Source organism: Amblyomma mixtum, chromosome 3 (assembly GCF_055824585.1).
Source record: "Amblyomma mixtum isolate Tamu chromosome 3, ASM5582458v1, whole genome shotgun sequence".
NCBI classification, from domain to species: Eukaryota; Metazoa; Arthropoda; class Arachnida; order Ixodida; family Ixodidae; genus Amblyomma; species Amblyomma mixtum.
This window is the reverse complement of record NC_143014.1, coordinates 130792951-130817366: the sequence shown is the minus strand read 5'-3', so window position 1 is coordinate 130817366 and position 24416 is coordinate 130792951. Positions and strand designations below refer to the sequence as shown.

General features: G+C 49.0%; 1 protein-coding gene across 1 annotated transcript in view; it reads right to left on the bottom strand.

Annotated features, from left to right (window-relative positions):
- LOC149351829 (lysosomal alpha-mannosidase-like) overlaps nt 1-24068 on the bottom strand; it is a 347210-nt gene extending 323142 nt beyond the window's left edge. The window contains exon 1 of the mRNA XM_089581157.1: nt 23879-24068. Coding sequence (XP_089437283.1) covers nt 23879-24028 — 150 coding nt within the window. The 5' untranslated portion in view covers nt 24029-24068. The remainder of the gene's footprint in view (nt 1-23878) is intronic.
- Nucleotides 24069-24416: the final 348 nt, after the last annotated feature.

Genomic DNA, 24416 nt, shown 5'->3' with positions numbered 1-24416 from the left:
TGCGCCAATCACCGCGGGTCTCGTCAGATTTCGCGCTGGTCGCCCTGAGTCGGGCGACTCGATAGTTTGCGGACATCGCTACGGTTCGTTTCAGCGCCGGGACTCCTTACGCGGCGACCGCAGGCAACTGGCCTCTGCTGGTTGCGAAAGGCGTCCTCCTATCGGAACGCTGACAAGCTCCGTCGCGCCACAACCGGGCCGCGGTCCCGTAAGATGCACGGCTTATGACGGCGGCTTCCCGGGATGCTTGCGCAACGGAGGAAGCGCCCGCTGCACGGCGAAGGGCGCAGTCGGTCGTTGGGTGCCATGCAAAGTGCCCCGCCGCTCTCGTCGCGTCGCTGTGCCCTCGCGGAGACCCATTGTCCTCGGCGTCGTGACCGTGTTGCAAGCCGCTGCCTGTTTACCAGGGAGGGGAGGATGGGTTTGTTGTGTACGTTCGCGCAGCGTGTGTGCGTGTACCGATGCACGTAGCTGCCGCACAGCGCCGTGTCGTCGATTTGGAGACCTGTATACGCGAGTGTTGGAAGGCCCTCATGTCTCTCTCAACTGAGTCTCGCAGCTTCTCGCAACGTCTTCCCGTTGACTGTATAGGCACGGCCTCGTAACTCGCTCCGCAGCTGCAGTTCAAGGGCTTGCTTTATGACAGGAATCGATTCAAGATCGTTTTCGAGAATGCTCTGGAAGTATGCTCAAATGTGGTTTCTTCCATTATAGTTCGCTTGCGTATGTCCATGTCGGGTGAGCGAACACTTGCACAAAAAGAGACGAGGAGACAACGGACAGGCGCCTCTTTTTGTGTCGTGCAATCATTTGCGCCGAGGTGGGTTTTTTCCCAAGTTTCAAGATGAAAAACCAACTAGCCCGTCAACATGCCTTACTGAACACTTGCAGTTTAATCGGCACTTGCACCTGTATCTATTATTTCCCCATAGCGAGTATGCTTCCAGCTTTCCGCTAATTCTATAACACACCTTTATGAACACGAGACTCTGAAAGAGTAAATGGTGCAGTTAGCACAGCGATACTTCGGAAGGTTGGCTTGTCTCTCCATCGCGTAGTCATGCAAGCATACGTAGTACTCTTGTATGTAAATGTACAGTCGTACTCAGTTAATATGGACAACCTAAATTGTGGACAGGTTTTTCTGGGACCAAACTTTTCCAGTGCATCTAGGCTTCGTTAATACGGAATCTCGCTGTCCGGAAAATGGACAGGGTGAAATTGCACACAGCCTATTTGGTGCCACGCAATTTTGTCGCGCTAATAAGGACAGCGATGAGGACAAACCTCGACTGCACAAACCAGGTATTTGTTTCCCTCAGGGGTATTTTGAGTGCAGCACACCAGCGAAAGGGAGTGTGAAAGCTCAAAATTGCCCGAGTGATAGCCTATACTCTGTGGTTTCTCGCTTTATATTGCCATGTTGTCCGGTCGACGCGCATCGTCGTCTGTCGAATTGCATGAATGGCGGTGAAGAACACGCGCTCTGTAGCATGTGCTGCGTTGATAGCCCACTGAGTACAGATACGTACCAGTGGTTCGTGAGATGTGGAAAATCATAGTACGAGATAAGTCATTACTCCATGTGACACCACCAAGCGTCTCATAGAACACTAAGTGCACGGTACTGCTCCACATTATTTGAAAGATAATGGTTACTATAATAATGCACTTGGAGCTCCCTAGAATTTATCGTATTTCCACTTCACTGCCAACCAGTATGCACTGAAGCAAACCTTAATCCCAATGTTTTTTAACCTTTTTTTTTCTGCACGAATCGTTCTTACGGACTGCTTGCTTAGGACAGCTTTTCTCGGCAGCCAAAGTGTCCACATTAACGACGCATGACTGAATATGTACTCAGGACAGCTACCATAGCGAATATCTCAACGACAGGGTCAAACTTGTGGGCGACTGGGCGAAAGCATTAGCTTCGCTTTTCTGTCCTAACGCTCTTCATCGGCAGTTACAAGCGAATTAAGCAAGACGCTCTTCGTATACGTAGGAGGAAGGCAAAAACCTAGCGAGTGACAGTAAAACTTCGGGTTTTGCCTTTTGCTTTACCGGACGGCTGAAATTAATATTTTTATTATCGTTTATGGAATCAGCGCTTTAAGTGTTGTCTTATCTCCGTAGCAGAACTTCACTCGCAAACAACGAAAATGACACTTTTGACCCCAAAACCGCTCTAAATTAATGTAGGTCGCATCGCTCACGAAGCCGTTCAGAGTTAACGCGTGTTGCAGTATCGCACGAGCGACTTCTTTCGTACTCCAGCTGCTCCGAGCTACCTGTTCCATCTTCGACCGCTGCACCTGCGGGAGCATTCTGTTGCATGCGTTTCCGCCTCCTACAGCGATCAGGAGTTCGTGGCACCACCATGGGCGCCATCCTGCTGTTTTAATTGAATCAGGCGGATGCAACACTGTAAGGTTTCTTAGACCTTGCTTGCTCCGAACTGATCTCCATTTCTTTCGTCTAGAGCTTCATCATTTCCTTACGACGTCCGGCCGGTCTCCGGCTGTGTGATGGAGTGGCCATTGCTAACCACTCCATCCAGCCTTTCTACGTTTATTGTTGATCCTTTCCGAATCAAATCTCTCTCTCTCCCTCTGGCGGTGATTTGCCTCCGTATGCCTTCTTTTTCCTCTCTCGTCCTCGAATGTTTTCAAAAAACGCGCCGTGGAGAGCGCGCAAGTTATCCGCACACAGCAATTAGACGACATTTGATTAGGAAGGTTGACATAGACTCAGACTCAGTCAGAATACATTTTTTTTTGTGCGCCATAAATGTCTGGCAGTCAAAAGTGTCCCAGCAACTTTGGTGTTTCTGTATAACAGCAAAAGAAACAGGACTCGTCTAACAGGTAGAGACAATTGGATCTTGGAAGTGTATTTCCGCTATCGGTCATGCGAAATGCGTACCAACAGGCCGCGCAACGTATTCTTTACCTGTCTGATTTATGCGGCTGAACACCATGAGCTCAATGTAATCCTATGTGATCCTATGTATCGCGGCATCTGTGAGTGTTTTACTGTACATTATCCTGCATTACATTGTTTGTATTTAAATATTTCAGTAACTAATATTACACTATGTACCTATATTTATTCTGTGCGTCACTAATTAATGTGTTGTGTATTTTATATTATGTTGCATATTGAAATTTATTTTCATGGGAGCTCCCGCCCGCGGTCTTGTACCATGGGACCTCTCGCTGTATACAATTGCAACTTTGATTGTATTCAATAAACTTTCAACTTCAACTTCAACCTCCTCCCCCCCCCCCCCCCATTTTTTTTATAAAAAAAAAGTTTCCGCTTTTGTAACAATAGGTCTGGAAGGTCCGGACCGCCGTCAGTCGAAAAAGTACGCCGTGCATTGCGGGTCTTTCGATGTTCCTTTGCGACTCTAGCCTAACACTGAGTACCGTCGTCACAACGTCGCGCAACCTGTTTGCATCTTGCATTGTCATGTAGACAAATAACGCTTTGTTTACGCATTGTACAAAATTTATGCCACGTGCAGACCTCGCCAGCCGTGCATAATCAGTGCTCGCTGCCTGATCTATAAGGAGATGTGCACAGATTCTATCACTTTTGCTTACTGTCTCTTTGCACCAGGCTCCCGTGTGAAGAATAGCATAGGTCACGGGAACGCTCCTCAGGGCCTGCTTCCAGTATAAAGCTCTCGTTCTCTTTCTAAGCAACTGTTCGTCGACGAAAATTTATTCCGAGGCCATCGACACCTCGAACCAGCTTTCTCCCTGCTACATTTGATCGCAAGCTCTCCTCCGTCACGCTCTCATTCAGCGTCTGCCGCCAACCACCGTCACAGACAAACGACCGATGCGCTATCATCCGTCCGTCGCGTCTCGCCCGGGGTCGCATCTACGAACCTGGCCCGGTTCACACTGGTCGCCGATCGCGTGGTGATCTTTCAGTGTGAGGGGCTTTTTCCACGGCGACACCGCTGGTTTGCGTTGATGTCCGTGTCCGAAACCGGTTCCCGCTCCGAGGAAGCGCCCGTTCAGGACGCATTCGAGCGTGGACAAGTGGACACGGCACGCTGCCTCGCTCGTACACCGTCCGGGCTGCTACTCCCGCAATGCGTGTTTCTTCCATGACACGGACGTCTTTACGGCGCCTTACAAAGCGCTCGCTTTCTCCCACCAGTGCTGCAGAATATCGCGCCGCTAGGCTGCCATTCGCGGCAGTAAACAAGAAAAGGAAGACGCCTCATGAGCAACACTGTCTCCGGATAATAACTTCCTACCATAAAAGGGGGTTGTCCTTTATGGAGATTCCTCGGGAACCAAGTCAAACACCGGCTCCACTTGATACACTAGACGATCAACTCCATGTCGGCGCTCGGCCTCTTCGTGTGCAACTGACCAGAAAACCAGAACTGCCACAGCTGAATCGGCACCGTGAAATCTTTCTTTCTTGCCTCCTCACCAGGTTCTCCCGTTCCCGCAATCAGCTCACGCAGCCACGTGTTTTGATCGCCATCTCTATTGCGCCATTGTTTGTGCGATTGGCGCTTTATTCCTGGTTCCGTATTACCAACGCCCTGCGGCCGCCGCCGAGACTTCTTAGTTGGCCATTGTCAGAGCTACGGGGGGATCGAGTCCCGCCTCGCGCAGGTTCGAGCTCCCGAGCGCATCACGCCACATGCTCGGCTACGCAGCCTATCCATGCACCGGCTCGCACGGAAACGGAGCTTGTCGCGGTGCTTTCCAAAGCCCTTATCTTCCGTCGCGCCCCTTCTTCCCGATCCGCGACACGCGAATTTTCCGTGTGCGGCCGCCTCCTCCTGCCCTTCTGCGGGGCCGAACTAACTGGTTTTCTACGGTTCCGTACATATTTTGTGATTCACTCGCGCGCGAGTTTAATTTTTCCTCCTCCCTGCTGTCTCAATTCACTGCGAGCAAAGAAGAAAAGACAGCTGCCCTCACCCACGCAGGAAGCTTCGAGCGTTATTCTTTTCTTCCCCTCCTCTATGTCTGTCTATGCGTTTGTGAGCGACCTTCAGAGAGGAACCGCTGCGACCGTGCTTTTGTTGACGCGATGCGGCTGGCTCGCGTGCGGAGGTTGGCAGTGCCGTCCATTTTACACGGTCGTCACGAAAGCTGCCTGCGCGCGCAAGGAAAGCCCCCTTTATTTTTGCTGAGGGGTGCTCGAGCACGGAGCGCTGCGGAGAAGCGTGCAGCGACACGCGATTCCACGGGGCCCTTTCAGCGACGCGAAGTCAGCGGACGCGCGCACGATGCGGGGGAAATGCCCGGACGACTGGCGCGTGGCGAATGAGCGTTCGAGACGCACTCCCGCACAGCAACGAGGCTGCGCAGTCACGCCTCAAACGGGCGCGCAAGAAGGAAGCTCGTCTCGAAGACGGATTGAGGAACTCGGTCAGAAGCTGCTCGCCATATTTCTTCATCTCTTTGAAAAAAAAAAAAAAAAAGAGCAAATACTGCCCATGGAAGTGTTCAGCGTTCTTCTTTTGCACCGTGTTCTGCGCGGCCTATCTGCGCGCGCTCGCGAATAGCACCGATATTTTTCGCAACTTTACAGGTCGCAAAGCGAGCCCTATGCGTCACTACGCGGACAGCATCACGCGCTTCCGAGCGGCGCGCCGAACTCACCGTGTGCATCACGTGGAGAGCGTGTAGACTGTTTGGAAGATACTGCATGAGTGCGCTCACGATCTGAGCAATGGGCAGCGTGCCGGCAGAAAATGAATGCGCCTGAATCAGGCTAACAGAAAAAAAAAAAAAACTGTCAAGATATCATTCAACTCGAATTCAACTAGAAGTACTTGTATTTGGGCGTGTTGGTTCATAACTTTTCAGGAGGACACAGGGGCGCAATAAAAGACACGGACAAAGAAGTAGACAGGGACGAGCGCTCGTCCCTGTCTACTTCTTTGTCCGTGTCTTTTATTGCGCCCTTGTGTCCTCCTGAGAATTCAACTAGGTTGTGCGCTCACACAGTCTTGAATACGCTTGTAATGCACCTTTGATCAGCTCTGCGAAGCGTCATGATCAGAGTTTTTTTTTTTCAACAGTAGCCGGGTCAGCATAACTGGAAAGACAAGGTAAATAAACGGGAAGACAAGTTTTCTGTCAAATGACGTTTCACCCAGATATTGAGAACACAATTTATAGAAAAAACTACGCAACTTTGCAAATGCTATTACTGATAATCACCTGAAATCTGTAGCTGCAACAGTTTTGGCTGCAAGTGTTGCGTCGATCCGCAACAAACCATATGCACTGCAGCGAATGCCCCTCTGATACGCCTTTAAGTGCGTTCCGATATCTAAAGCTCATAACAAGCCTACTTATGTATTCGTAGCCACTCAGGTCTGCCTAGGCTGCTGAAACGGAAACGGTTTATCTAACACTGAGTCAACAGCTGTGCCGACGCAGAGTGAATGTAAACGGTGCGTTAGCGGCACCGCGGAGGAAAGGCGTTACGAGCTGATGGGGTCACTCTGGAACGTCTCTCGTTAAGGAGGAAATCAGGGCAACTCTTGCGTACGAACGCGAAAATCTCTCGTCCGGACTGCTGTACTGTCACTACGTGAGTACTAATTGCTTCGAGTCGTTCTAAACCAATACCTCGGATAAATTTCGCCTGAAAGGCTGACGTTAGAAGTAAGGTCCAAACAGTAAGACAGAGAACACGTGTCGTCATCGTCCTTTAAAGGTCTCTTGTTGATTTTGCTCGTCGGTTGTTGCTGATGCTTTCCTTGAAAAGGTTACGTGTGACACCGGCTCCAAGTCATACATTTCCGCCTGAGGATCGGGGCAAAAAGAGAGAGAGAGAGAGAGAGATTCTCGCCCTCGCCCTTGCTGACTGCTATCACGACAGCCGGCCGTGTCATTGCGAATAGCGGCTGACGGGTTCTGAAGCTGCCATGCAGCTCCGAAAACTCCGGGCCTAAATGTCATGCATGTTTTTGTTTTTTCGCCTGCATGATAAGAAAGGAGGTTGGGTTTTTATCTGTTCTCAGGCAGGACCTGCGAATTTTATCTGATGAAAAGTAGGGGGAAAAAGCATTAATCAATGTTCACTGCAAGTGTTAGCCTGAATTACAGTCTACCTCGTGGGATACTTCAGTTCTGGTTGATAAAGATGAAATGCAACACTTTCACATAACAACCATCCTCCTGCCGCCGCATTCAGTCCGGCTGAGCCACATGGCCCACGCTGAACCAGTTTATCGCGCAACCGACGCCCAGTTTCCTGGCCGAGATGAAATTATGGAGGTACGTGTGGTCATTATGGAGGTACAGTCTTTGTCAAAAGTAACCAGGCTGCACGGTTTGCTTCTCAGTCATATAGTTAGGCTATTATGCCAGCCCTCAAGCTCTAAATCTCAGTATGGTAAGGAGAACCCCTACCCTCACCTTCAAAGAAGTTTTTCATCTTTACAGAAGACGTGAGGGGTCTGCTATACGAATGAAAAGCAAACCATGCAGCCTGGCTACTTTTGACAAAGGCTGTACTACCAGCAAGAAATGAAACGCGAACAAGACAGTTGAGCCACGCACAGAAAAGTATCAAATTCTTTGGAAGGGGAAGCTCTATACAAGTGGAGAGTAATGACATTTCGGAAGCGTGATGACTCTTCTACAGAAGTGTTAACCCACCTCGCTTGTATTTGCTTTCTAGGAGCTAATATGATGATGTATTTGTGTTCTTTCCTTAGTTTTCTTGTTCGCGTTTCATTTGTTGCTGATAGTACGTATGGTCACGCCTGTCCAGGTTACGCGTCCTGTGGAAGCCACAAGTAATGTCGACGTGGCCACATGGGACCATCATGGTCTGGGGCACAACGTGAGGTGCACTGTAAGTGCCCGCAGGTCTTGCCCCACAACTCCGAGGGAAAGAAAAAGGGACGACCCCGCCGCTCTTGCTGCGCTGTCAGCGTGTTACTCGTAACTGCTCACAGTGCCGCAGTGATCAGCAGGCAGCCGCTGCAGCACAACGTTGGCGCGTAATCCACACGCTCAGTGTGAATGGTGTTGCCAGTAAGCGTCTCCCGCGTGCATGGAGGCTTCACAGATTGCGGTGCAGCGAAAGGATCAGCGGAAATGGCCGATGTCGTAGACGGCTGCCTGATATAATACAGGCAAGGCAGGTAGAGCAGCGAGTTCCGTAACAGCAGCAGATGTTCTGTAGCTGATTGTCACCGAGGCTGTGGTGCACGTAAGCGCCTATTGTAGAAGATGTGGGCGTAACAGAGCCACTGGTGTAGATGTGGCGGTGCGCACCGCATACGCTGCAGAGCGAAATATGCCATATTTAGACCAGGGGCGTTGGCTATGTTCTTAACGCCAGAATTGCAGGCACATCGTCTGTCTGAGCCTCTCTCAGCCTCGCACGGAAGATGGAGGTAAATGCACAAAGCGTGGTCACTGAATTTAGAACTTGCGGCAGCCACAAGAGGAACTTGTCAAAAGTCAAACCTCAGAATTTGTGGTCGCAGGGGTTCCGGCAACTTTCAGCATGTATACAGCGTGAAAGGTCGCACATGATGGATGAAATTGCTGCACACTTTTCCAGTGACATCCCGCGGCCTCATCTGCTGAAGAATAGCTCAGCTGAGCATAATGCCCTCCGTAGCCGCGCATGAACAGTGCACTTGTACCGTGCTGAGGACCACACACAATGTTACCATTGTATGGAGAAACCTCAGCGATGGGTGGCATGCATTTGCCCAAACCGCTCAGGCAGATATTGAAATGTACTTAAAACTCGTACCTGTCGAATTCCACAAATACGCACTGCGGTATACATGTTATGCCGTCGTCGTTCGCTGGCATATTAAGGTAGTTACACAGCCAATTGAGCGTGCGATCACTAATACCAATAGACTTCAAGGCTGAACGAATAACCTCGTGTGCTATACGCGTTGTCAAATGCTCTTTTTGACAGCTATATATAGGAAAGCAGTAATGGTTATGTACTGCTCTGTTTTCCTGTTTTTTTGCGCAGCTTGCAAGGGCGATGACATTTTTGATGCTGTTGAGACCTTTCCGAAAGACTGACGTCGGTAAAGAGTGAACATGTTCGTCAAGTTCCACTTCAAGCATAAGTGCTTCCGATCCAACTTAAAAGTGTAGTGAGACGGTACAGGCGCTTATATCTGTAGGATGCTTGCCAGGCTTGCGGACTGGCATAACCCCTGCACTTTGCCATTACTGTAAAACGCGACCATGCCAAGAGCGACGCCGGCAAGGCAGCAAAGAGCATAACAGCAAATATAGGGCAGTTTAAAGCGAGGATGCTATTCATTCAAATGAATAAAGGGAAAAACGCAAGCAATGCGATAATTTAGGGGGTGCTATCAGTATGACGACCGAAATAATTCCCGACTATTTTCCATGTCGTCTTTTTGCTACCTTTGTTTCCTCACTTTGCTCGTGAAGCATTCTTCTTACTACTGGCAGCGCACTTTTGCGGACTAATGCATTTACTAGAAGTTCCCAGCGAATATGTGGCGTTACGCTGCAGCACAACGGGATGACACTTCGGCAGAAGCTGTCTGTGGCAGTCTATCAAAAGGCACTTCCTTGTTTCTTTTTAAAATTTTGCTGGCTATACTTCCAGTCATCCTTCCGTGTTCTTCTCGTCCTTGCCCCAGCAGATTTATTCATCATACACTCTACAGGAGTTGCTGCAGCTAGCAATGCGACTTTATATCGAGAGATTTATTGTGCCCTGCGAACGTAGTACGTATGCAGGGTGAGTTGAATTAGGCCTGCTGCCTCTTAGGGTATACCAAGGAATCGTTTGCCACACGACCAGCCACGACGATTGCGTCATGTTGACCGTTAGGTGGCCAGCCGCCGCCAATCCGAAAACTTTGCGCCGTACACTCCCACATTGCATTTGCGCAACAGGCTTTGTGAACCTGAGAGCGTCACGTTTCCCTTTAAGCTCCTCGCGTCCATATTTTGGGTTTTTACCTTCGTTTTTTTTTCGTCATTTTTCAGCGTTTTTTTTTTTTCGTTCCCTTCGGTGCAGGGCAGTCAACTGGAATCCTCATCTGGCTTAACGGTTCTCCTTGTTCTCTCCAGCACTCTAGCTCATGAGCGGACACGGCGCAACACTGGGCCAGCACACCTCGAGCGTAGAGCTCCGGCTGCGTGCTCGAGCCCATTGCGCACGGCCAGCGGCCTAGTCCGACTCATGCACCCCGGGTCGTAAAGATAAGCGTGAGAGACGGCGGCACAGCTACGTGGGAACCCCGTGCTTCTCTCAGGCACTTTTCCACCCTGTCGTTGCGCTCACTTCGCCGCTCTTGGCAGTTTTCCTTTCGCGTTCACCCGCAGAGGTCAGAATATCCGCCCTCATTTTACACTGAAGCCAATTACTCAGATTACCGTGTTAACCTGAGCTCGAATACACGAGGCAGTTAAATACAATAAACTACCACTATCTAAGTCAACTCATCGAAGCCGTTGCCGCTTGACAGTTGGGTGCCGCGGAAGTGCCTGCGCGCAGACACCGAATGCAAAGGTTGCGACTTCTACTGCGGCAGCCGCACTCTGACGAGGCCGGGGCAAACCGACCTGGTTGTTCCCCACGTCACGCGATCGTAAGGTCACTCGCACGGTCGTCATTACTTTCTCCGCCTATAAGCGAGGCACGGAACCAGAAGGATGGGCGGAATCTCTCTCCCCTCCCTTTCACTACGATGCGGCTGGGTGTACGCAATAGCCGGAGCCCCAACCAGGTCCTCTGACCTTGACCGTCGGGCAGCGCAGCCGACGCGGCGCCGACCGGCAAGCGATAACAGCCGACGCCGCCGCCCCGGGGGCGGGAAGGGCCTGGTCCCCCGCGCGGCCCCCTCCTTCCGCACAGCGCGCACCTAGGGAGGGCGCACGCGCCAGCTGGACGGGCCATCCCGACGTGGGCGAGGCACTGCACGCGGCGGCGCCGATGATGGAAGACGCTGTTCCGCGCTGCGCGCGCCCGGGCGTAGCGACACACTTTTGTGCGTCCCTCCCTCCCTCACCCCCTGGACGCCGAGAGAAACGCGCGCGCTGACCTTGGAAAGTGCCCCCGTGCCTTCCCAACAAACTTTTCCTATCGAGCGGCGGCGACTTTCGTCAGCGCTGCACGCGGTGCCGCCACCAGCGCCATGCCGTCTTATTGTCCGGCATGAAATCACCTGCGCTGGAACTCAACTCGCGATTACGATTCCCTTTCCTGACTTTCGATTGTTTAATTTCTGTTCTGTTTCCTCTTTCGTGTGCGAAAGTTATATAACCTTCGCAACAACAGTAGCGGAGGTTACAAAAGTCGGCAAAGTTTGTGAACAGCCTTCAATCAACGACGCATCAAGTGTGTGCATGGGGGGAGGGAAGCAGTGCTTATTTGTATGTTTCTAGTTGCTTTTCTGTAGGGCGTCGCGAACAGGTGGCGACGGGTGTGTATAAATCCCTGCACCTGTGCACCAGAGGACGCTGCGATGGAATCACCAGCATCCTCCGTAAACAGCCGAGGAAAAGCTAGGGCCGACCAGAGGAGAAGCACGAGCTGAGCTGACAGCTGCGCAAGTCATATGAGTGTAACAGTGACGACGCTGTAAACAGAAGCCAACGGAAAATCCACCGTGCTGTAGAGGCGCAACTGGAGCGTACAGATATTTCTGCCGTTTCTGTTGACAGCATTCGGCAGTCATCATCAACGCAACCTCATTTAGTAAAGAAGGTGATCGACAGGTTAGGCGGTGAAGTAAAAAGGAACGGACCGTAACCTGGCCTCCCTGGCTTATTCGAAAAAACAAACAAACAAACAAAAGAAGAAAAACGTACTGACTGAAAGCAGTCAAGCAGTACATGGAAGTCCGACATTGATTCTCCCTTTAGGCGTGTAAGTCCGACAGCGGATAAAAATAGCTGGTAATTATGTATGCTACATCGCTAGATATGCGCTGGCTGCACGAAACAAAAGAACAAGCGAAATGAGATCAATAAGTTTGTTAAAGATTTTAAAAAAATCTCCGAAACCAAAAGCAGTCTGTGCAACATTGCATGGCTGGAGCCGAGACCAGGATGGCTGCATCACACTGGCGCCAAAATGAGAAAAGAATGATAGCCAGAAAGAAATAAAAAAATAATCGTAGCAGCCTGAAGATAACCGCGCAGTATCGATCAGTCGTAAACTCTACAGTGAGGCAATGTCGGAGTATCCAAGTTTCCTGTGCGAAACGCATGCATTTTATCGAACCACGAATGTATCTGGCGCGTGAAAGCCATGCCATAAAATCTGTCTGCATTGCGCGAGGATCACATACAAGCTGCTAAATTTTGCAAAGCCTAGCCTTTCCTTTGATTTTCATCAAAAAAAAAAAAAGATGTCAAAATTGGGCAACCGTACTGCCCCAAAACAACTGTCTACAGGGTGGAATGAACTTCGATGCTTTTTTCCACTGCGTATGCGATATAATATGGCTCACGACAGGAATAAATTTAGAATGCAAGTTCAAAGCGGAGACAAAGTCACTCGCTGCATGTTTACCTGACAGGCTGGTGCGGAAAATTGCATTTTCGAGTTTTCAAGCGAGTTTAACTCGCGTTATCCGCTCGCTGAGAAGGAATTGGTGAACTGCGTCTTATGTATATATATATGTCAGAAGGACTTCGCTCAGGTATTTTCAAATTCTAATTTTGAGGTGGTCAAATGTTTAGGGGAATCCCCCAAGGTGGAGTATATTTGTAATAGCTTTCCTTTGCGCTTGGGTAGATGCCAATGAGTAATTACTCCCTTATTAGAAATCTACTCCACCTTGAGGGATTCCCCTAAAACATCTGACTAACACTGTTCCCACTTCGAGTTATTGATTAGGTCGCTGTCGCCCTACCGTATGCTAGCCGTCCCGGTTAGCTCAGCTGGTAGAGCGACTGCTCTGGTGAAGCGGTGGTCCCGGGTTCGAACCCCGAACCAGGGCGAATTTTTCAGCGAAGTTTCTGTGGAAGCTGTCATGCTTTCTTTTGAAGACGTATGGCTGCGCTTGGGAGGATGCGAATGAGTAATTTCTCCCTTATTCTAATTTTGTGGATCGATACTTTAATTTTGAAACACACCTCATGTCGGAAATTTCCAGACGTCGGTCTTCGCGTTGAACCTAATTTCTACATAGCACAGACAAGGTGTCAGCGTTAAGTCTCATGTCTAGCTTTCTAAGTACATCCAAAACTCACAAATTATTGCTCTGCTGTAGTTGCAACACCGATTTTGATGAAAATCTTTTTTAATCGGCATCATACGGAACTAAAGAGGGATACAGAGCGGGGAATTATTTCCTCACTGCTTTTCACCACAGTTGTATGGCCCCAGTGAAAGTGACAAAATTGCGCACGCTAAAGTTGAAGCTTCGTGCCACCGCCAAGTGAAAAAGAGAAAAAATTGGTATTAGAGCGTTCAGATCGGGCAAACCTGGAACCAGTACTTAGACAAACAAGCGAATTCAATCGACTGCTTGTGGATGGCGCTTCCGAAAATTGGCGAGTGGAAAAAAGCGGCTTGACGGACAGAGTGACTTAGGGTGGAGTTCCCCGATACCTGTAATCTGCAGTCGTGTTCACATCAATTCACACAGTTACTGTGCAAGATGATCCCCTTTACCTTCCTGCTTTCACGCGCAAAAATTCGTGGCATCTCCTTCTTTCCTTCCACTCTTCATTCGCTCTGAATGTTCGTCTCGTCATTCTAAACGAAGAAGGCATCTTCTCTTTCTTGAGATGGCAATTTGAGCATCTGTAGAAGGAGGTGATGAAATCACCAGTTCTTTCGTTCTGCCAAACAAACAGCGTCCGCTTTATATGTTGCAATGGTATTTTACTTGTATTTTTCAAATTCCACGTTGCCTTTCGATGATGATGTACAAAATTGAAAGCGGCATTTTAAGTTAATCATCAGTTTGCACAGTAAAAAATCTCAACTTAGTTTTGAAAGTCTTAATCAGAACGTTAGCTAATCGCCGGCAAATTTTTTTTACACTTTGTTCTTTTTTCTGTGCTGGAAGAGACATACCAGTGGCTGCAGCGGTACCCGAATACACCATTCGAGACGCTCAGAGATGAAGCGTGGTATAGCTATAGCCGCGGAAAGATAGGAGAGGGCACTTTTTGAAGCGTGGGGCAATATTTATCCATGCACGAACGCTTTGGAATTTTCGAGTCTGACATTCTGAAAATAAATGAGCCTTCACCGTTATCGCGTTTAACATTTCCCTGTTAAAGAGCGAAGCGTTTATCTCCTTGATAAACAGCCGTCTGTGAGCAGCTGTCAAGAAAGCTGCAGGAAAATGCGTGGCCTCGCAAAATAATCGGCTTTCGAAGGAACGAACCGCCGTGTGTTCGAACGTAGAGTCTGCCTTACTGGCTACACATTGAACAACGGATATTGATGCACCAATGCATTTAGTATAATACGCACCTTCTGTTCAGCAGAAATAAGACGATCCGCGCACTAATTTCCCGTGGCAGAACCTTAAAGCGCCGCGCCAGCGACTGATGTATGGTCTTGCATGTAAGAAATGAGAGCACAGATGGGAGCGTATAGGAAGTGCCAGACATCACGCTCGCACATCTTGTGGTGTACAGCGTTAGGTAGTTAGATTTAGTAAGTTTTGCACCTAACCAACGGCAGCACCAACCCAGTACGTATGCGCCTAGCGCCCAAGTCAATACTGCCACGAGTACGGGTGCTGATCATCTACTTTGAGAGGCACGGGGATCGATACCCCGCACCTCCACCAAGATGTTACGCCCAGGGGTTTATTAAGACCGGGACAGAGGATTGAAAGCAGCTGGGCCCGCTTGCCGAGCACGAGACGCCACCAACCTCGTTCTCCTCATGCTCGGCTTGTCCAGCAACGCCGACCACGCAGAATGGGTATCGCCTTTCCATGGGCGTCACAATGTGCTAATTCCTGGTGGGTGGCCAGTCACTGTGTTTCGCCTTCTCTTCAGCTGCGAACTAAACATGGATGCAAGAAGAGTAGCCGAGTTCACTAGAGCGTCGTCAAACCGCGAGGGGGGAGTCTCGGCCAAAAGTGTTGGAGGCAGAGATTTTTCACACCCAAGACCGTTATTAGAGGGAAACGAGCCTGTATATGCACTAGCTTTTAAAACAATGAAAAAAGGTCTTATCTCCTGCATCCTGTACTGCCGGCAGCTTAATATTGTTCGGTTTCTCGCCTTTTCGAAGAAAGGCAGCTCTTCGTTACTGAGACGCAAAGCTTTGAACGCTTCTGCAATGGAACGGCCAAACAGCGCGAGACCAAGACGGGTCAAGAAAGAGCATTCATCGACACGAGCGCTGACTTACAACTGTTTGTCTTGCTTACGCACTGTGTAGATACAGACACGAAGCGGTAACAAAACATGAAAAGACCACACAGGATGACTGACACAGAGTGATACCGCTCATTACTTTGTTGATCGCCATTCATCTAAAAAAAAAACATAGCTTCATTTTTTCGGAAGCGCGAGCGACGCCACGCCTACGCATCTGTTCCCCTAAACGCGGAATTTTCACCGCCTCGATGATCTCCCGTACTGGCTGATCTCTGTGACGGAGATAATCTCGCTTTGCTCGAACCCAGGAAGGTATCGCCTAGACAGTGTCCGTCGCTTAGACTGAGTCCCGCATTCACGGCAGTGCGCGCTAAGGTGGCCCCGACTGCTTTCAGTAACATCGTAACCATGATCCTCCAACCCGCTGTTTACGCACTTGTCTGTCTGTCCAGTATACTTCTTTCCGCAAGACAACGGCACGCGATAAGCGACACCCTCATCGCACGTGACAAATCGTTTCTGGTGGACCATTTTGCTTGCTTTTTCGTGCTGGTTTGTGCGCGGATTTGTCTTTTTGCAGAGAATTTACAATTTCAGCGGTGCTGAAAATACAGCTTGAACGCCTATTCGTTTGCCAATTGAGCGTTTAGGTTGCGCAAGATCTGGTGAATATTAGGGATTACAGCTGTTCACTTGTATCTTCTTTATTTCCTGAATACCGCACTTTTTTCATTTTTTTTTCTGAAGATGAGAGAGTTATTTATTGCTTGCCGTTGTCTTGTGGAGACCAGTATATTTTACAGACAGGCAGATGCCTAAACAGCAGGCTAAATGAGCATGGTTACAATGTAAAGAAGGGACGCGGCAAATAAGACAATTTCCAATATTTACGCGTAAAATGCAATCATATATCGTACATTTACTTTAAGCAGTTTTTATGCTGATTCTAGAAGTGTAATCAGATTTAAAATATCTAGTATATTTTGCCCCAGTAATAATAAATAACACTATCGTGAAGTCACCCCCGGGATATTAACTAAGAATAAAATGCGGAATTTTTTAATATTGCCTTGTTTACGATACGCCGTTCTGTACACCAAAGTTTATATTTTGGGAGCACGCTAATGATAAAAATGAAAGTTTAACTCTACCGCGCATATTTACCTGAAAACTGTTTCTACAGAAATAAATAAATAAAAGAAACTGCCAGAAATGCTTATGATATGAAAAAAACTGAGAGCTTTACTGCGCTCTCCAATGTTTCAGGACCCGTGTGCATCAAAGAGAATCATTCTATTTTTATTCATTAAGTATACGCGACGGCATCAGTGACAGCAGAAGAAAGAAAAATGAAAGCTGAGCAAAACTGCACTCAAAATTTCTCATCCCAAATTTGCTGCGCCAGCAACCTAAAATTAAAAAAAAAAAAAAACACCCTGTCCCGCCACCGTGCATCGTGTAGGCCTTTTTCAGGCGCCGCGAGTTCTTTCCGGCTGCTTGCTGCAGCGAACGTGATTCTAATGCAAATGTCACTTTCGTTGCAAAGCTTGCTCCTTCGCAGCCGGCATTAAGCATGCAAACTGCTTCTACCACGCCCCTTTCTACGCTCAAGAGGAACACAAAATTATTGCTTTGACCAGATCGCTCAGGGTTTCGGACCCGGAGACATCCGCACCTGCCGGTGGCCCGGTGCCGCTCGCAATTTTCTACGACCGCACATAAAAAAAAACGTCATTTTCTAAATTTCTATTGAATATTTCACCGCAGTATTTCGTCAAGAGATAGATGGAGGCGCGAGAATCAGGACAAAAAATATACAGATAAATCGAAAGTGTTTCCAAATTGATCATTTTGGACTGCCGTCAATGTTCGGGACTCAGTCTACAGGCGACGGACTTGTTCCAGGCGACGCGTGCCTGTGTGCGAATCACCAGTCACGGAGGTGAGTAAGTTAGGGAGACCATCGAGGCGGTGAGAACTGCACGTACAGGAAACAGGTGCGCGTGCGCGTGACATCGCTCACGCTATCTAGAAAAAGAGCTTATGTTTTTAGATGGATGTTGATCATCAATGAACTGAGCACAGTTACTGCATGTCAGTCATCATGTGCGTTCTTTTACTTTCTTGCTGGCGCTTTGCGTGTTTATCTGTATACCAGGCATAAAGAAGACAAACAGATGGAAGCCAGCGCTCGTGTCGATGAGTGCACTTTCTTGACCCGTCTCGGTCTCACGTTGTTTAGTATGAACAACCAACTCGCCCGACAAGCTTCAACTCAATTTGCGCAGCGGGGATGTCGTGATCATGTGTCGGCGCTTATAGTTCTCCATAAGTTCACATGATTTCCGCCAAAATGGTAGGCCGCCGCGGTGGCTCAGTGGCTATGGTGCTCGGCTGCTGACCCGAAAGACGTGGGTTCGATCCCGGCTGCGGCGGCTGAATTTCTTTGGAGGAGAAATTCGAGGCCCGTGTGCTGTGCGATGTCAGTGCACGTTAAAGAACCCCAGGTGGTCGAAATTTCCGGAGCCCTCCACTACGGCGTCTCCATAGCCTTAGTCGCTTTGGGACGTTAAACCCCATAAACCAACCAAGCCAAAATGGTTTCTGTTTCTTTTTTCTTTTTCTCTTTGTCCGGCTTCCCAACCGACTCACGCGGACTGCCTACCAACTGGTAAAGCATTGTCATGACCTTCGCCTTGTCACAATGGACGTTACGCAACGAATAAAAGCAGGCCGTTAAAGGGGGGAGGCAGGTACCGTATGCTGAGCACTCCGGCGCAAAGATCAAGTCAACATATGCGCGCAGTACGTGATGCAAGATAACATGCATTGTAAGTCGAATGTCTCATGCTGTTAAGCTATGCTCGCTACGATTGCGGCAGTAAATCTAGCTTGGCGAGAGTAAAGTGGACTGCGGAAAAGGTTGCCTCTTGCGAGTGACTTCCAACGGGACTGTCCTGAAGCGGCTGAGATAAGCGCCCAGAAATTTTCTTGCTCCTCCTCAGCCGCCACAAGCTCAACGCAAGCTATCCAATCGCGCAGCCGCGCTCGTCTCCAAACGACAGAATATTCCGCTCTCTCTGTTCAAAACGTTTTGTTTGCAGAAATGTTTACGCGCGGTTCTTTACTATATCACAGAGCCCTTTACCCAGCAATTAAATTTTGGGAGTCCCCCGTGTACATTCGAATTCAGTGATCACGTTGAAAAGGAGGAGGGAGCCTTTGCCTTCAGAAGGTCGCATGGATGATCTAAAACCGTTCTCCTTAAACAGCACTTGTCGCTCCGTCCTTCTACAGCCGCAACGAGATGTCACGCGACGCCACTGCTTCCAAAGGCTAGCCTTAACTTAGTGCGCTAGTTTCTTCACTTGTTTTCTGCTTTTGACGCTGTCTTCTGTCTTGGCGACGGTGTCCGTCACCTTCGCTCTGGGGTTACTATCTTATGAAGGTGCCGCTGCGCGCAGCGTTGACGAAATTTGACCACAATCAATCAATCAATCAATCAATCAATCAATCAATCAATCAATCAATCAATCAATCAATCTGAAAATGCGACAGTGCAACCACGTGTAAAGGAGTACCAACGTGCCGTGTCGGCATTCTAACCGCAGTCTATACTTCTGTATTCCGCGCGGTCCCATCAGTGTAGTTCATTCCCTCCCTTCGGTCCCGTATGTGAAGGGCATTCGGTTAGCACGTTTTGACGTCAACCGCTTCCTTGCAGAGGGTGACAGATGAAAAAGTTGGTTTCTCAACGAACTGACTCATTCACTCAGAATGGCCACAGTTGTGCACGTTCAAAACGAACGTCCTGTGTCCGTTCTCGCACAAACGCGAGCTGTTGTTGATGCTGCTGTCACATCTGCTCGTTGATCTTCGAGCTTTTCAACTGGGCCGTTGTATCAAGCAACCCATAGCTGCTGCGAGGCCGCAAGATGCAGCTACCAGCGGGCACAAAGCAACGCTGAAACAAGAAACAGCCCTCCACTGTTCGTAACAAACAACCAGATCGCAGAGGACGGCTCAAAGCTGCAATGCGGCAACCAAAATAGCCGCGCAGAACGAGCACGAAGCTCAGTGGGTGAATGAGCGAATAACGAAGCGCGCTGTGAAGCACTAGGTGCGTGAGGTGCCTCATAATGATCACGGAAAGGAAAAAAAATAGGGGGGGGGGGGGGGGGGGAGGGGGGGACTTGTTAAAACCTAGTCGCGAGGGAGAGGGCTGGTGGCTGCGACGGGGCCCTCGGGCAGACACTCGAACAGCGGCTTTACAGCAAATGCGTCCGAACGTGGCTTCTTTCACTGCAGAGCCGTTGAGTTCAGCAACGAAGGCAAGAAGCCCTCTAGAACGGAAGGCAGGGGAAGCGCGCGTTGCTGTCTTGAAACGCATGGCGGTTAACGCGCAGTGGTCCAGAAGAGAGCATGTGGCCAGGACATCGAAGGGCACAAAGAACCAGCGCTGCATTTGGACTCTCGGCTGCCTTGTATGCGGCGGTAGTAGCCGCTGATCCCGCAGGCGCACGTCTATGCGATTTGTTCGGCCTTTCCAATTCGGTGCGTACGTGGAGACGAGATTAAACTGCGTGGTTACTTCTCAATCGAGCTAGTTTCGTTCTGTGCTCTTTTTTTGTCTTTTTTTTTCTCCAGAGTTCAGGCGTGCTTCTCAACGCCTGATGAAATAGGACGATAACAGGCGGCCAGCTAAGGTATTTAAATACTTGTCCAGAAAAACCACTTACTCACACTGGCGAGAGGACTAGGAAACTAACCAGTAAATATGCAGGAAACAAAAAGGGAGACATAAAGAGCTTTAGAATCGTAGAAGATAAAAACTGGATTAATTCAATGAAAATGAAGCAGACTGCAGAACTATATTGAAATTGGAAAAAGCAGACCAGGAAGAAATCGTTAATAACTCAAGAAGCAGTGCTCTACTCTTTGAAGCTAGATCGGTTGTCTGAGAACGTGAAGCTACAAAAAGAAATTTAACCAACAAGATGACACATGTGCAGTGTGTGGTAAATCTGTAGAAACAGTTGAACATCTTGTACTAGAATATGGTGTATGGTATCCATCCGAATGTTGATGCAGGCATAGTCACTGTCCCCGAGGCACTGCTATTTAGAGATAAAAATGGTCATGTGAATGAATCTGCGGTGGAAGTTAGCAAAATGCGATTGGTAGATTAGTGGCTCAAAAGCAGAGAGGAGACATGAGCTTAGAAGTGTGGGATTAAAAGTTGTACGCAAAGAAAATGGCGAATTTATAGACCGATTTATTACACCGTCAAATAAGTATAAAGAAAAAAGGCCCACCATGGTGGCAACTGCCACAGCCCCGTTTCAAAGGGGACGCTCCTGTCTTCCATCCTTCCTCCGCCCGCCTCGTTGTACGCCTCAGCAGGTGTTAAAATGCACACAGATGCCTTATGTGGGCCAGCGTGAACTCTGGGACGCAGGGACGTAGAGAGGCATTGAAACACGGAACACAGCGCTGACTAACAACTTTAATGAAAAAAGGGGCGAAACGGGCGGAAATATATACAGTGGCATAAAGGCGGAGAGAAGGGTGGAGAGAGGGCAAAGCGCATGGCAAATGGGGCCATAACAAAAGCAAAAACGAAACCTTGGAAAAGATGACGGAACAGCCGTTAATCGAGAACGCGAGCCCCAGTGAAACGAGACAATCTGAGGCCGCGTTACAATTCTGTGTTTCAATGTGTCTCTACGTCCCCGTGTCCCAAAGTTGACGCTGGTCCACATATGGAATCATACCAACTGGCCCATAAGAAGGCCATTTTGCACAGAGATGGCAGCAGTGCGACGTGGACTTCGCCCAAACTGTGTGTCACCCCTGTCGATATGATTCTCGGCCGCATCTTTCCGTATCGCTGACGGGCGTAACAGCTTGTTGTTAAGATTACTAGAGACTGGGAATCCGTGGTACTCTGCCACCCATACCCCTTTGTGTTTGGCGCATTATGGCCTGCGTTACTTCCAACTACTACTACTACTATGCTGCGGCATACAAGGTTACTATTGCCACATGCGATGGCGAGGGGTGGGGGGAGGTGCTTTAATCGTCGAATGCGGCATACCGTCGCGCAAGCCATGCAGAAACAAGCTAACTGGTGAATTTTGGCCGACTTAGCGCGCGTCAGTATCTCGTTGGCGCAAAAAGCGTGAATGCGCCTTTTTTATGCGAATAAAATGTATGGTGGGATTCATGCTGACGGGTGATATTTACCGTCATAGTAAGAGTCTACAAGACCTTCAAAGGTGTACTTAATGCGACTGTTTTTGTCGACTATATTCTAGTTTATTAGCACACCGCCAGTTTCTTGTCCTTATGTATCAAACGGCAGCGTACTACCCTTTCGTCATCTTCTCTATGCAAAGGTATGAATGTTCTCTCTTTCATCTTCGTCTATTTCAAACAAGAAAGGCTTGTCAAGAGAATGAAAACAAGTTAACTTTTTGGGCTGTCCATTTTTCTCACGCAGAGGTGAAAGAAAGCCCTCAAAGAGATATTTCTCCGCCTGTACTTTTGGTTCGGATTTTTGCACCCATAGCATGCGCTTCAAGTTCCTAGTACTTACTCCTTACTTTATTCAGTCCCCCGAAAACAATCCGAATACGTACTTATACCGTCGCGGGCGATTTATTTGGCGCGTATTTCTGCACCTTCTGGATAACTTTTGTGTCGTATATATATTGCTATGCTTTCTGCGTATATCCTTTGTACGTTCATTAAACTAAGGGGCCTTCAGGGCTTATCCTTCCAAAAGGACCGCGCCGGCAGGGAGTCAAGACGTTACTTTCTCGGCCATTCCTTATGGGATTAGAAAATATACGCTATTTTTCCCCCCCTTTTTGTACCACCCAACGAATCGAGCAGTACTCCGTCTATAATACCGCGTAGGAAACGCGCTCAGAAAGGCATAATTATATTCTTCGACGCCGGACAAGACTCGCACTGACGGCTCATTCGAAGGCAACGAACGTCGTGCGCGAATTTCTTGAGGCGCCGTTCTTCGGCACGTGCGCAGCCTTTGGGCAGGGAAAACGAAGGCAATGAAATCACTCGAGGTGCCATTGTTCTCTCGCTATACATGTGCCCATCTCCATCGCCGTTTCTCTAATTCGGTTTTCGGAATAACAAGCGCTTTGAGTCGGACGGGCGGCAGTAAATTCTTTTTTTCAATGCGGAGAGCCTCGAGCGTGAATCACGAGTGCTCCTTTATTCTCCATCCTTTGGACGTGTCGAACAAAAGCGACGAAGCCGCTGCCAGATGAGGCGCGAATTCTGCGCGGCTGACTTGACAAAAATCAAGGCTCCTATTTCAGTCTGCTCGCAAAAAAAAAAAAAAAAAAAATACAGAGAAGAATCAAGAAAGGCGGCAAAGGAGACGGGTCTGGAGTTGTTTATGCGGCTATTCCGTGGGCGCTGCGGCTTCTCGGGGTATCGAGCGAAGTGCGCTTATGCTGCGTGTCATTATCCCTTGTACGTGTCCATGCTTGATATACAGCTCCTGCCATACGGCAGTTTAAAACTTCCTGGTATCAATAAACATTAGCCTTCGTTTCGCGATCTCGAGATAAATGAAACGACGAACTTGAAGGTCGTCACGAATGAACTTATTGTTTTCTACGTCGTCAAGGCGTTCAGCATCTCGCGGCCTTGACCCGAAGTGACGAGAGAGCGAAAAAACGTCGCGAAAGACCGTACTTACCTGCTCCCGCGTCAGTGACGTTTGGTGAGTCAGTTTTTTTTTTTAGGTAAGTTCTTACGTGGTATATAAACGAACGTTCTGAATGTACAAAAACAAAAAAAGTTTCGCGCCCGTGAACGTGAAAGGGACGCACACTAGACGAGGTTCGTGTGGTGTGCGTCCCTGTACATCGAAGACCTGGCGCTAGCAGTTATGAAAAACAAAACAAGAGCAGTCGCAGAAAGCGCTCGAGAGTATGGAGCGATCGAAAATAAATTAATAAAAGAGAAGAAAACTCAAACCTTCTCAGGCGTGGTACGGTTACTTTAGACCTTGTTTAGACATCATGGTCGCACAGCTGGCACTATTAGTTCTTGTTTCAGCCGCAGTATATCTCTTTCGAGAAGTAATTACGTTGCCGATCACATTGCTCTGTCAGTTCTTTTGAGCAACAGAAAAACGCCAGTACGAATCAGTAAAAGCATGTCCTTCCAGCGCTTTCTTTACTTTCTTTTCTCGAGCATTTGAGCTGCGCTTAAATCGACGCGCACTTATTGCGCTAGGAAAGAAAGACTGGCATTTAATTTTCGCGTTTGTTTCACAGCGTGAAAAGAGAAGTCTCCTTAACGTGCTTCGGATCTGAAATGGAAATAACTGCCAATGCTCATGACAGTCCAGTGCTCATAACCTACCCAGCTGACCTACGACACCCTGCCGTCTTCTTTTATTTATTTTTTTCGACTCATCCTGCTGACAGCGAGTCGACACTTTCATCGCTTTCGGCCGCAAGCAGACGACAAACGAGTGACGCGCGCGGAGCAGACGACGCCGTGAGCGCGCTCACCTTGTAGATGCAGGCGGTCTCGTGGCGGCGTTCACGCTGCGCCGCCTGCCGATGCTGGAGGCCGGCCAGCGCCGAGCAGAGCACGAGCGAGAGCATGCCCGAGAGCAGGAGCATAGTGGCCAGGCCCTGCACGACCGGGTCCCTGCGCATATCCAGGGCGACTGACACCAGCAGCGGGAGCGAGACCCGCTCCTGCCCGTCCTCCTCCCTCAGCGACGCCGGACGCCCGCTCCGCGCACCGTCCGCCGCCACCGCCTCCACCGAGATGGCGCCACTGCAGAGAACAAAGTGAAGTGACGTCATAGAGGCGCCAATTTCGAAACTTGTGTTCCGTTTCATCGATCAGCTACGCGTGATGTAACAAGGTAGATGTGCCGCAGGGTGATAGAAAGTCTTTAAGCCTCATATTTCTTTTCTTCTCTTCAAAACTGCTGCAATAGGCCGCTTTACGCTACAATCCATGCCAGACCAGAAACACGCGCATACAGCTGCAAGTAATATGAACGCAAACACACGCTGCTGGCCAATTGCGCTTCTG